Source organism: Ovis canadensis, chromosome 25 (assembly GCF_042477335.2).
Source record: "Ovis canadensis isolate MfBH-ARS-UI-01 breed Bighorn chromosome 25, ARS-UI_OviCan_v2, whole genome shotgun sequence".
In the NCBI taxonomy this organism is placed as follows: domain Eukaryota; kingdom Metazoa; phylum Chordata; class Mammalia; order Artiodactyla; family Bovidae; genus Ovis; species Ovis canadensis.
In genome coordinates, this window is record NC_091269.1 from 22,359,153 (window position 1) to 22,373,095 (window position 13,943).

The 13,943-nt window shown below is 47.8% G+C and overlaps 1 protein-coding gene across 10 annotated transcripts in view; it reads left to right on the forward strand.

The window, feature by feature from the left end:
• Nucleotides 1-13,943, forward strand: part of DISC1 (DISC1 scaffold protein) — a 488,958-nt gene that overhangs the window by 217,416 nt on the left and 257,599 nt on the right. For all 10 annotated transcript variants that reach the window (XR_011253159.1, XR_011253160.1, XM_069572613.1 and 7 more), the window contains one exon: nt 2,715-2,941. Coding sequence is in view for 8 of the 10 variants with exons in the window: in XM_069572613.1 (XP_069428714.1) it covers nt 2,715-2,941 (227 nt within the window). In the remaining 2 variants the exon portion in view is untranslated. The remainder of the gene's footprint in view (nt 1-2,714; nt 2,942-13,943) is intronic.

The window sequence follows — 13,943 nt, forward strand, 5'->3', positions numbered from 1 at the left end:
CCTATGGACTATAGCCCTGTAGCCCCCCAGGCTCCTCTGTCCATGGGATTTTCCAGGCAAGAATATTGGAGTGGGTTTCCATTTTCTTCTTCAGGGGATCTTCCTGACCCAGGGATTGAACTCAGGTCTGCCACATTGCAGGCAGATTCTTTACCCTCTGAGCCACGAGGTTTGAAAATGTTGTTTTTTAATTGCTAAGTCATGTCTGACTCTGCAACTCCATGGACTACATGTAGCCCACCAGATACCTCTGTCCATGGAATTTTCTAGGCAAGAATACTGGTGGCCATTTCCTTCTCCAGTCTGAAAATATTTTCCAGTAAACTGGTGCTTTCACACTCTTGAGCTCACCACGTTGAGCACACTTGTTGAGCAAGTTCAGGTAGCTGAAAATGTGAAGTCTGATTTTTGATTCTGAATAATATTCACCAGCTTGAGGTGAATATTCCTGATGATGTCAGAGTGCACAGAACATACTTTTAGCCCAGGCTACCTAGTGTTTGAGGGCTTCGTGGTAAAGAACCTGTCTGCCAACGCAGGAGACATAAGAGATGTGGGTTTGATCCCTGGGTTGGGAAGATCCCCTGGAGGAGGGCATGGCAACCCACTCCAGTATTCCTGCCTGGAGAATCCCATCAGAGGAGCCTAGCAGATTACGGTCCAGAGGCTTGTGAAGTTGGATATGACTGGAGTGACTTAGCGCACATGCATATACTGAGTGTTTGAAGGAAGCATTCTTGGCACAGTGCTGGGGGAGAAGAGGAGAAAATTAGTGATGGGGGCGTGGGGCCTGGCAGGCCTTTGTGAAGTCTTGGGGTTTTTTCTGACTGGAATGCGAGCCATGGAGTGGGGTTGGTTAACCAGTGAAGTGATGTAATTGACCACATTTCAAAAAGGCATTTTGACTTCTGTGTGAGAATAGGGTGGAGGGCCACTGTGGAAAACAGTATGGTGGTTCTTTAAAAAATTAAAAGTCGAGTTACCATGTGATTCAGCAGTTTCACTTCTGGGTATAAGACTGCAAAGAATTGAAAGCAGAGACTCAAAGATGTGTTCACAGAAGCATTATTCACAATAGTCAAAAGGTGGAAGCAACAACCCAAGTGCCTATCAACAGATGAATGGATAAGCAAAGTGCACATTGCTCAGTCCTCTCTGACTCTTTGCAACCCCATGGACTGTGGCCTGCCAGGCTCCTCTGTCAATGGAATTCTCCAGATCAGAATACTCGAGTGAGTAGCCTATCCCTTCTCCAGGGGATCTTCTCGACCCAGGAATTGAACCAGGGTCTCCTGCGTTGCAGGCAGATTCTTTACCAGCTTAGCTACCGGGGATGCCTGGGTAAACAAAATGTGGTATATAAATACAATGAAGCATTTAAATTCAGCCTTTAAAAGGAAGAAAATTCCGACACACACTACAGCATGGATGGACCCTGAGGACATTATTCTAAGTGAAATGAGCCAGCCATGAAAGGACAAATACTGTATGATTCCACGTAGACACCCGGAGGAGTCAGAGTCACAGAGAAATAAAGTAGAAAGATGGCTTCCAAGGCTGAATGCAGGGGGAGAGGGGGGTCAGAGTTCAGTTTGGCAGGATGAAAAGAATCCTGGAGATGGATGGTTAAGATGGTAAGTTTTCTATTACTTGTATTTTACTACAGTGGAAAAAACCCAAACAAACAAAAACAGAAAGAATAGGGATGGGAATTCAAAGGCAGGAAGTAGGGAGATGTGGTGGGAGACCCTGTCAGTGACACCATGATCTTGGACCACTGGGATACACGCTGTTGTCTTCTCAGCATGTCTTAGCCGTGGATCTTCAATACCTCCTCCTGTGTCTCTTCCCGCCCCTACTGGAGGAGGGGTCAGCAGGTAGATCAGGTAGGGTGGTCGGCATCTTGGGGTTGCGAGGACATGGGTGAGATGGGGAGATAGCCAGTATTAGAGCTGTGCTCTTATCAGCTGGTGGCCAGCGCAGGAACCATGGGCGTATGTTGATTAAAAGAGTCTCATTGGAGATTCAGGATGCTACGGGCACTGAGATGATTATCTGCCATAACGCTGTGTGCACAGCGGGCATTCAATTACCTGCTGCTTGTTTGGTTCATTGACCTCAAGATTGGATGATACTCAATTCTTGGGATTTGGGTTGTCATATTAGTGGAAATTAAATTTATTTAATATTCTTATGAACCTTAGGCTGCATAACCCTATCTGTGGCATCTCACTGTTCTTTCAATCCTTAGACTTAGGAAACTATGGCTTCTAGTCTTTCTCTGCATGCTGTATCTGCATGCTTGGGGGCAGACCAGCCAAGGCTTGTTTGCTTTTCCTTTTTTGGTCGTGTTAGCTGCTTTGCTGGCCTCTCAAGTCCCTGAAGTTTGTTGCACTCTGTTCTGGCTCTATCACCTGAAATGAAGTAAGTGGTTTACATATTTGCTGGATTCTTCCAAGTCTAATTCTTGGCTCACCACCCGCAGTTATTTAATGCTTGGGAGGGAAGCTTTTTCCTTATGCCAGCTAATCAGAAATACAAAGCTGACATGATTTTTCCAGTTCAGCAAACCTCCAAAAATCTGCCCGCCTTCAAGGGGAGCTTCACGGCCCTCATGCAGGTGGCGAACTCTGCTGTAAAGAAAGAGTTCTCAGCAGTGTAGTCGACCATGAATGGGGTTAATTTACAAAACCTGCTCTCTCCATTCTCTGCAGAAAGAAATTGAGACCCTCCAAGCCAGGATGTCTGTTCTGGAAGCAAAAGATCAACAGCTGAGACGGGAAATTGAGGAGCAGGAGCGGCTTCTCCCGTGGCAGGGCTGCGACCTTGTGGGAGGATTGTCCCTGGGCGAGCTGCAGGAGGTCACCAAGACCTTGCAGGACACCCTGGCCTTGGCCGAGCAGATTCCCCTCCGTGCAGAGCCACCTGAAGCCATCCAGAGGTACTGGTGATTTCCTAAGTGATTTTGGATCTCTCGCCTTGTCGATCTGTTTATGGGGTTGATTTAGTCTGCGGTCCTACATATGTAAACGTTGGGTTGGCCAAGGAACTTTTCCGTCAACTCAGTATTTTCCAAGCAGTGCTGTGTATTTTCAAGGCAAAGTACTCCCGGCATTTTGAGGGTCAAGGCCCTTCTTTGTGGGGGCAGCCCTGTCCACTGCAGGATGCTCTACACCGTGGCTACCCAGCCTATTGGGCTCCCTAGGTGGTTCAGTGGGTAAAGAACCCGTCTGCACTGCAGGAGACACAGGCAGATACGAATCGATCCCGGGGTCAGGAAGATCCCCTGGAGGAGGCCATGGCAACCCACTCCAGTATTTTTGCCTGGAGAATCCCATGGACAGAGGAGCGGTTGCAAAGAGTCAGACGCGACTGAGCAGGATGCACCCAGCCTGCTAAATGCCTCTTTCTCTCCATTCTGCTCAGCACCTTCCCCATTTCCTAACGCCCCCCGGGCGCCTTCTCTCTCTTTGGGATCTATTGGAGTTTGATCGGTTGGAGAGTCTGATGCCAACCTTTACTGAGGACAATCGTCTGGAGACAAGGGGAGTGTTAGAGAGTGTTAGTCGCTCAGTTGTGTCTGACTCCTTGCGACCCATGGACTGTAGCCCACCAGACTCCTCTGTCCATGGAATTCTCCTTGCTAGAATACTGGAGTGGGCTGCCATTTCCTTCTCCAGGGGAATCTTCCTGACTCAGGGATCGAACCTGGGTCTCCTGCATGGCAGGCAGACTCTTTATCATCAGAGCCGCCAGGGAAGCCTGGAGACAAAGGAGGGAATGAGCTACTAAGAGGGGAGACTCAATCAGTGACAAGGAAGAAGAAATGATCATTCATGACAACCAACATTTATTGAGTCTTACTATGTGTCAGGCGCTGTGCTAAGCTTTACGCTATGAGTGGTGTCTATTGTTATATCCATTTCACAGATGAGGTTAAGAGAGCTTAGGAAGATCAAATAGTTTGCCAAAGTCTCAATTGATAAGAGACAAAACTGATACTAAAATTCGTGTTTGTTACATCAAAGCCTAGTTTCTTACCCACTTGTGGAGGGAGAACCTTCCCTGTGTTCTCTGTTGAGGAAGACACAAGAAATACGTGTGGACCTCTGACCTTCTGGGAGGTCATTACCTTATTCTGGCCAAAGATGGAACCTGCCCTTACTCCTATTAGACAGAAGTCGAGCTGGTGGTGAGGCTTGAGGGTGCAGCGGGTGCAGCAACGAGGGGAATGAATGTGCTGCTCAATTATGCTGCAGGAAACACTTAAGAAAACCTTACCACCTGTAGCGGTTGAGAATAGGGACTCTTGCTATCTACTCATCCACATATTAGTTGGAACCACTTATTATCGTGGGGCTGTTACTCGGATGAACTGGGTTAAAATGTATCAATATAAGGGTCATATGATGGTGCCTGGGTGGCAGCACGCCCCTTTACGGTCATATAATGGTGCCTGTCCTTTTCATCACAGGGATTTCCATCTTCAGAAGCCTTCTAACTGCCGTCCAAATGTGTCTTAGACTGTTTAGCAAGTATCTGCCCTCTTACACATGCCACACTCGGTGGTATCAGCTGGGATGCTCGTCCAGGAAGATGCTCACCATGTCCTCCCCTCCCCGTCCCAGCCCTGATATTTCCCTGCAGAGCTTTAACCCTGGGCTCCATCCACAGGGAAGGGGAGGACCTGTGTTGTTGCCAGATTTTAGTCAAAGGAAGCTGACCATCGAGCCTGCCTGTGCCCTTTCTCCCTCACCCCCACTCTACAGCCTTGGCCTCTGGGGACCTTTCCAACTCCCACTTCCCATATCCCTCCTGTGGAAGTCTTTCTACACACACACACACACACACACACACGCACACACACACATGCATATACAAGCACACACATGCATGCACACAAACATGCATATACAAGCACACAGATACACACACATGCACACACACACGCACGCACACACACATGCATATACAAGCACACACACACGCACACACACATGCGCACAAAGATGCACACACAAGCACACACGTATGCATGCACACACACACATACACACGCACACTTACACATGTGCACACACATGTGAAAGTGTGAAACTGTTAGTTTCTCAGTTGTGTCTGACTCTTTGCGATCCCATGGATCGTGCCAGGCTTCTTTTTCCATGAAATTCTCCAGGCAAGAATATTGGAGTGGGCTGCCATTCCCTTCCCCAGGGGATCTTCCTAACCCAGAGGTTGAACCCGGGTCTCCTGCGTTGCAGGCAGATTCTTTACCATCTGAGCCAGCAGGGAAGCCCACACACACATATATGCACACATGCACACACACAGACAACACACACATGCATGTAGACACGCACACATGATGTTACGTGTCATGTGTAATCATGCATGTGATGTATGCATGGTGGTAGACGAATGTGCTGACATATGGGCTTCCCTGCTGGCTCAGATGGTAAAGAATCCTCCTGCAATGCAGGAGACATGGGTTCCATTCCTGGATTGGAAAGATCCCCTGCAGAAGGGAATGGCAGCCCACTCCAGTATTCTTGCCGGGACAGAGGAGCCTGGCGGGCTGCAGGACTGAGTGACTAAGCACACACACACACACATTAATATATAAGGAATACATATATGACATGAGCTATACATATACATTTGTTTCTATAAATGCAATTTACACCCGAGGCTGAAAGTGAGCCTCTTCTGCCCCTCTGTCCAGATGTGTCCTACTTATTTCTCCTTTCACTTTGAGCAGCAGAGAGGCTGGTTTGACTCCTTTTATGTCACTCACAAGCTCTTCGAGGGGAAAAACTGGGGTGTGCTTACCTTTGACCCTGCTGCAGGATTCACAATGCCTCTGTGCTTTGAGCTGAATCCCTGGGCAGCGTCCCTGCAGGTGTGCCCATCCCTGCACAGAGATGCCCCGGGCAGAGGCTGCTTCCTCATTCATCAACTCACGGCTCGCAGAGCAACCCGCGTGGTGGGCAGGCTGGGCTTGTTATTCTATTTAATGATTGAAGAAATAAAAGCTCAAAGTTTCCAGGGGATGCAGATAGTTAGAGACTACTTATATCCACCTATAGGTGCCTCTGGGTCTGAACCAATGAAACAGTTTCCACTTAGAGGCCTCAGTCTAAAACAAGAGACTCCGAGTATGGTGGCTGATGGAGCTTGGCTCCTGAACTCAGATCTTACCATCTCAAGTCTGTTATGATGCCCATGTGCTCCAGCTTTACCTTTTTAATCAGGATGAGATGCAGTCGAAATAAAAGTGTGACTTTTGCTAAGTCATCCAGTGCTCTAATCAACTGAACAGGCTCTTGAAAGACCTTTCAAGGTGTGTGGCAATCCGATTCTACAACATTCTTAGGGAAATCGGATGCAAGGCTGGCTCTTAAATGTGCTGCGGTGCTGGCTGGGGGCTCCTCGGGAGGACCCATCATCCCCGAGTCCACCTGTGCCCAGGGAGGTTACAGAGTTCAGGTCAAGAGCAGTCTGTCACTTTTTGTGCCTCTCTGCCTGTGGGAACACCTGGGCATCTCAGTGACCTGAACCCAGCAGGGCTCTGTGTAGGAGCGAGAGTCTTAGGAATAAAAGGACTAGCAGTTGCCCAATGAGGGTAGGAGGGAAGATCCCAGGATCATTAAAGGTAGAGATCAACATGGGAAACTTACCTGCTGATCCAATGGCTAAGATGTTACACTCTCAATGCAGGGGTCCTGGGTTCAATCCCTGGCTTGGGAAGATCCCCTAGAGAAGGGAATAGCAACCCACTCCAGTGTTCTTGTCTGGAGAACTCCTTGGCCAGAGGAGCCTGGTGGGTTACAGTCTGTGGGGTTGCCAGGAGTCAGACACAACTGAGCGACTTTCACTTTCAGCCCCTCTGTGGCTTATAGCTGGCTCTGTATCCGTGGTTTCTCTGCATCCCCAGATTCCACCAACAACCAACCACCAACAGTATTTAGTATTGAAAAATAGCTGTGTATAGGTGAACTCTTGCAGTTCAAACCTGCATTGTTCGAGGGTCGACTGTAGTTTCTTCTCAGACCCGTTGGAGAGATCGGGACACATTGTGAAACAGGAAAATCTTGGTCTTAGGAAGAGAGGTTAGAGAAAGCTGGAGAAACAGACCATTCAACATCCTAACCGTCTTTGTCATCATCCATGAAGGTTTTTCACAGAGGCCAGCTATCAGCTTAGGATGCTGTCTGGGGAGGAGCTGCTTCTGATCGACTCTATCAACAGTGTGCAAGTTCAAGGGGAGGCTCTGCTTCTTTGCCTGGATAAACCACACACTGGTTTGGGGAGGAGCTTCCTAAGAGCACTGGGCATTCCTGAGATAACTGCTGCTGGAGACTCTGCTTATGTAGGTGCCACGTTCTGACTGTAGCTTGCTGGGGAATCCTTGGGCCGATGTTTGAGAAAGAAAAAGTAGAAGGCCACGTGCTGGGGATGAGAGGCCCGGTGGCTTTATATTTGGGTGTTTTGGTAGAAATCAAATTCAGCAGTTTGAATTTTCTGATGTCTGTGTCTTGGATAAAATAACATGTGTATGTTGTATTAGTTGCTCAGTCATGTCCGACTCTGCGACCTCACGGACTGTAGCCCGCCAGGCTCCTCTGTCCATGGAGTTCTCCTAGCATGAATACCGGAGTGGGTTGCCATTCCCTTCTCCAGGGGATCTTCCTGATGCAGGGCTTGAACCCTGGTCTTCTCCATTGCAGGCCGATTCTTTACAGTCTGAATACTGGAGTGGGTTGCCATTCCCTTCTCCAGGGGATCTTCCTGAGCCAGGGCTTGAACCCTGGTCTTCTCCATTGCAGGCAGATTCTTTACAGTCTGAGCCACCAGGGAAGCCCAGGATCAAATAATTTATCAGGATGGAATGAAGAGCTGCCTTCTCAAATATCCGAGTTGCCTTCTGATGGAGCCAAAGAGAGTAGATTTCTTCCTCCATACAAGAGGAGAATGTTTTTAACTACTTGGGTATTAGACAATTTGCAATATGAAAGCTTACAGGGTAGGGATGGGTGAGGGACAGGAGCCACTCAGAAGACGAATGTTCATTGCAATTTCCCTCATCCCTGGGATTCCAGTCCTTTGGCTTTAGAACAAACTCCTTGTCTCTTCCTGCAAGTCTTCCTGTGATGGGAGAGGTCTAGAAGGACAGCTATTTTTCTGGTAAGCCCGATTCACTCTCCCTTGGGAACCTACCCTTCCCTTCTCTGTAGTGGGATTGAGGGGTGGAGTAGGGGGTGGGAAGAATGGGGACAGAGGGAGGGAGGAGGTGACAGTTTCTGGGGTTTTCCTGAGGGATGTGAATGTCCGTCTGTTTATTTCCATACATAGAGGAGGGCTGTGATTTGCAGCTCATCTGCCTCCAGGGCGGTCAGCTCAGCCCCTCTTGTTGCTCTGGGAGCCTTGAGCATCAGTAGAGGCAGGGCCGGCTGTGACCCTGGCTGACTGCAAAGCCAGGTAGGAATGTACTAGTAACTGACAGAGCCGAGTGACGGCTCCATTATTTGCTAACATTCTTTAGAGATGCTTGGCTGCTTTGCATTAGTCTGTGGTTGAATTCTTCATTCCTTGGCTCCTGGAATTTTTCATGCTTCAAATGAAATGTATTCTGGCAGCTCATGGATGAGTCGTCTCTGGTTGTACAGTTGGAAGAAACATGTCACATCTTTTTACAAACCATTGGGACAAACTGCAAAACAAACCCAAGCTCTGGTTACTGCGAGACTGGTTGGACCTTGGTAGGTGTGTCTGAGTTGCTGGGGGTGTGGATGGAGAGCCGGGCCTGTTCCCTGGGCCTCGTGACTTACCCTCCTAGGGCCCCTTGGCATGGCTGACCAGTTCTTGGAAGTGCTCAAGCCTCCCGTCGTACCTACCCTCAGCCCACAATGAGCAGCCAGGCTGATGTCACAACTCTGTTTAAGTGAGATTTGAAATAATGAAATTCAGCACAGTTCACAATTGACTGGGAAAGAAACATCAATAGTCCCGCTTTCCTCTCAGATACTTATCTTATAGTTAAAAGTCACAGTGAAACAGCAAGGCCTGAATCAGAAAACAGACTCCAGGATGCGGGACGAGCATAGCTGATTCTCAAAGGGTGTGTTCAGGGGTAGGGGAAGCAGCTGTGTGTGTCCTGGCGATGCGCCTGGGGGATGGCACCACGTCGGGACAGTGCCGAGTTCAGAAGAAATGCTCCTGATCTCCACGCCTCTTCTCCACTTGCTGTGATCGTGTGCTTCAGTCTCTACTTCTGGTCTTTGCTTTGCTTCTTTCTCGCCTTTGTCCTTCATCTAGTTGGTTTGTCAAGACGGGGCTTGATGGGACTGAAACTACGAGGACTTATCTGGAGGAGGGGAACTGCTTTGTGTTGCTAAAACTGCTAGGTTTTGCGGTGAGATTCTGACTTTTCTTCCTTTATTTTTAAAACAGACACCTTGGTTTCCCCACGGGTTCATGAGGCAGGCAAATCTTTGCCCAGAGACTCAATGAATGCAGTGAGGTTGCAACGTATAAGCAGCATGAGACCGACACTTCTTGCAGGAAGTCTTCCTTGATTAGACGGCGTCCTCAGTGTTCAAGACAGCTCTCACGTTTATCATTCGTCTTTCTTATTTTGATTTGCAATATAATAATACATTAAGGCCCTCACTTTGGGCTTCCCTGGTGGCTCAGATGGTAAAGCATCTGCCTGCAATGCAGGAGACCTGGGTTCAATTCCTGGGTTGGGAAGATCCCCTGGAGAAGGAAATGTAAATCCACTCCAGTACTCTTGCCTGGAAAAATCCCATGGATGGATGAGCCTGGTGGGCTACAGTCCATGGGATCGCAAAGAGTCGGACACGACTGAGCGACTTCACTTTCACTTTCAATGCATTAATTTAAATATCACTATATGCTTCCCTGTGGCTCAGTGGTAAAGAATCTGCCTATAGCGCAGGAGATACAGATTCAATCCCTCAGTCGGGAAGATCCCCTGGAAAAGGAAATGGCAACACACTCCAGTATTCTTGTCAGGAAAGTATCACAGATGGAGGAGCCTGATGGGCTACATAGCCCATGGGGGTCTCAAAAGAGTTGGATGTGACTTAATGACTAAACAATAACAAATTATTTACAAAAGTTCATTTCTGCTCACAACCCTATAAGGTATGCTGGGCAACACACTGGTTTTTGCAATGTGTTTTGTAGATGAGGCTGCTGAGGGTCCAGATTCACACTGCAGTGGGGTCCTGAGGCCTTTGGCCAGGTTTGGAAATGGAGGGGAGAGAGGTGGTTAGCATGGATGGTCTGGAAGAGGGCGGGGCTTGGAGCAGGTGCACCTGACGGGCAGTGGAAAGGTGTGCAGCTGATCCAAGCAAGAGAGAATGCTGCCCTTTCAGGCCAGCAAGTTCTCTCTGAGCCCAACGGATCACAAGGTGGCACCTGAGAGGGATCAGAGCAAACAGGCCTCCAAACACAGGCAGCCTGGGGAGGCCACCAGGCAACTGACTAGGTCGGAGGGGTGGGAGCAGTTTCAAAGACAGGAGTGCAGGAGAGGAGCCGCGGGGGGAGAGGAGCTGCTGGGCGCCCGCAGAACAGGAAGTCTTGTTTATCAGTGGAGGTTTGAACTGGATAACGCTGGAGGTCCTGTCCAGGTCTCGAACACTTTGCACTTTCAGACTTTGTAAAATAGGTTAAAATAAATGGCTTCAAAAAATCGGTCATTCTGTTCCTCGTAGCCCCCAAATATGTTCCCCTGTACTGTTCCCTAGGCAGGTGACAACCACCCAGAGCTGCAGCGCTCAGGCTGGCTCTTTTCCAGATGAGTCACTGCTGATGGTGAGCAGGTGGCTTATTTGGTCAGTCGTGTCCAGCTCTTCGGGACTACATGGACTGTAGCCCACCAGGCTCCTCTGTCCCTGGGATTTCCTGGGCAAGAATACTGGAGTGGGTTGCCATTTCCTTCTCCAGGGGATCTTCCCGACCCAGGGATGGAACTCGGATCTCTTGCGTGGTCTCAGGTGGATTCTTTACCAACTGAGCCACCAGGGAGGTCCACTGGATGAGGACGGAGTTGGTCTCCCAGTGGCCACTGTTTAGAGTTGGGAATGACGGTCGTGTCCTCCCGTTTCCTTTGGAAAGTCATCATCACAGGCAATGGAAAGTTTTTATAGGGCCACACCTTGGAAAAGAAGGAAAGGCTTAGAAAAGAAGGAAAAGACTTGAAACTACCACCTGTCTGGGCATGTGTGGATGCCACTTACTTGGAGGAAACAGGACCCTGACTTCTGTATTTTGTTTAGTACATTTGAGAAATCCCAAGGAGGACTCTTATCTTACTTACAGATTAAAATAACAACACCAACAACTTTATTTTGTGCTAAAGTAAATTTATTAGGACTGAAAAAATGTAAAACAAAGGAAGATTTAAAAAAGAGCAGGGGAGGATGAAAAAGTGGCTATATATTTTACTGTTATTTATTTATTTGGAAGTATGTACTGATTCATTTGCCTGTGGATGCTCACTCGCCCAGTCATGTCTGACTTTGCAGTGTGCCAGGCCTCCTTTGCAGCAGCCCATAGACTACAGCACGCCAGGCCTCCCTGTTCCTCGCGGTTCCTGTTTCCCAAAGTTTGCCCAAGTTCATGCCCATTGTGCCAGTTGTGGTGTGGGCATGAAATCTCCAAAAGAAAGTGAAGTCGCTCAGTTGTGTTCGACTCTTTGCCACCCCATGGACTGTAGCCTACCAGGCTCCTCCGTCCATGGGATTTTCCAGGCAAGAGTACTGGAGTGGGTTGCCATCGCCTTCTCCGGAAGATCTTCCCGACCCAGGGATTGAACCTAGGTCTCCCGCATTGTAGGCAGACGCTTTACCATCTGAGCCCCCAGGGAAACCTGGGCCCCCTTGCATTGTGAGCACAGAATCTTAGCTATTGGACCACCAGGGAAGTTCCTGTGGCTATTTATTTTTAAATGCTGCATTTTCATATTTTATAAATTCTCCGTGCTTTGTTTTCTTCAAGGAATTTACAACATTTATTATTATTTAGGTAGTTATTTTGGGAAACTTGTAATATATGGACTTATCCATTCTTCTTTTATAGCTTAGGTATCTGATAAACTATTTTCGACTCGAGCCACATGGATTCTCAGAGACTGAAATGACTGTAGCTGGTTCTCTGGGTGCTATGACTGTGAGTCAGCTCTCAGCCTAGGTGAATGCCTGTGGCCTCTTCTAATAGTTTTTACTCTGGTCAATTTCAATTTTAATTTTTCATTATTGTCAACTTGAGAATTGTCCTATGCTTAATTTCTATGTAACTTGTGTGTCTTCCACAATCCTCCATCCCCCTTCATCAAATTTTCTTATTCCTGATAAATCCTGAACGTGTTATCGTGTCTTCAGGCTGTAGGTTTTTGGTTCCTGCTTTAACTTTTCAGATGTTAAAGAATACGCCCAACTAAACTGTTCTTCATACTTTGAGCTGAAGGTTTAAAGCTCTTCCAGCAGAAGTGATTGAGTTCTGCTGAGAGACCCTTTCCCAGGGACTGCAGCAAATGTCCCCAGGTCTGGAACACCTGCTCCTTACTGGCTGGGACTTCAGTCGGTTATTAGCACGTCTTTTCCAAGCTGCACCTGGGCTTCCCTAGTGGTTCAGATGGTAAAGAATCTGCCTGAGATGCAGGAGACCTGGGTTTGATCCCTGGGTCAGGAGAGAGAAGAGAATAGCTACCCTCTCCAGTATTCTTGCTTGGAGAATTCTATGTGCAGAGCAGCCTAGCGGTCTACCGTCCAGAGGGTCACAATAAGTTGGACACGACTGAGCAACTAACACTTCCATTTTCCCAAGCTGCTCAAGGCCTGCCCTGCCCTGCACTGATTCCTAGGCTGCTGGGAAGTCATGTACCAGGACCTCTAGGTTTCCTTTACACACGGGCAGGGAGGCCTGGTGCCTTATACATGGAGGTCATTTGTTTCTTACTGTGCTCATCCTGGGCCACCGTTATCAAAATTACTTTGTACATCCTTTTGAACAAATTCCCTCAGCTTCCTCTTTGAGTGGTATTGATGTTGGTATTTGATTATTTATTCAATTATTTGTTTAGTCAGCTAGATTTTTTTCCTGCTCTTTATTCATTTTGCTCATGAGCAGTCTATTTTTGCAATCTTTTATCCAATAAAATGTGTAAATCTTTAGCTTACTCAAGGAAGCATTTTAGGAAATGAAATTTATAGTATTCCCCAGTTTCAGGAATCTGATGTGTTGCTTTGTCAGCGAGTTTTGAAAGAGCCTGAGAGAAATGTAAGGTTTAAGCCGTGTCTGCAGCTTTATTTGCATATGCTTGTTCCTGGCCAGATGGCAGATGGTTAAAGATGAATCAGAAGAGCATCAGTTCAGTTTAGTCACTCAATCATGTCTGACTCTTTGTGACCCCATGGACTGCAGCACGCTGGGCCTCCCTGTCCATCACCAACTCCCAGAGCTTGCTCAAACTCATGTCCATTGAGTCGATGATGCCATCCTCTGTCCCCTGCTCCTTCTGCCTTAATCTTTCCCAGCATCAGGGTCTTTTCCAATGAGTCAGTTCTTCACATTAGGTGGCCAAAATATTGGAGTTCAGCTTCAGCATCAGTCCTTCCAATGACTATTTAGGACTGATTTCCTTTAGAGTTGACTGGTTGGATCTCCTTGCAGCCCAAAGGACTCTCAAGTGTCTTCTTTAACACCACAGTTCAAAAGTATCAATTCTCTGGTGCTCAGCTTTCTTTAGAGTCCAACTCTCACATCCATACATGACTAACGGAAAAACCATAACTTTGACTAGACGGACCTTTGTCGGCAAAGTAATGTCTCTACTTTTTAATATGTTGTCTAGGTTGGTCATAGGTTTTCTTCCAAGGAGCAAGCGTCTTTTAATTTCATGGCTGCAGTCACCATCT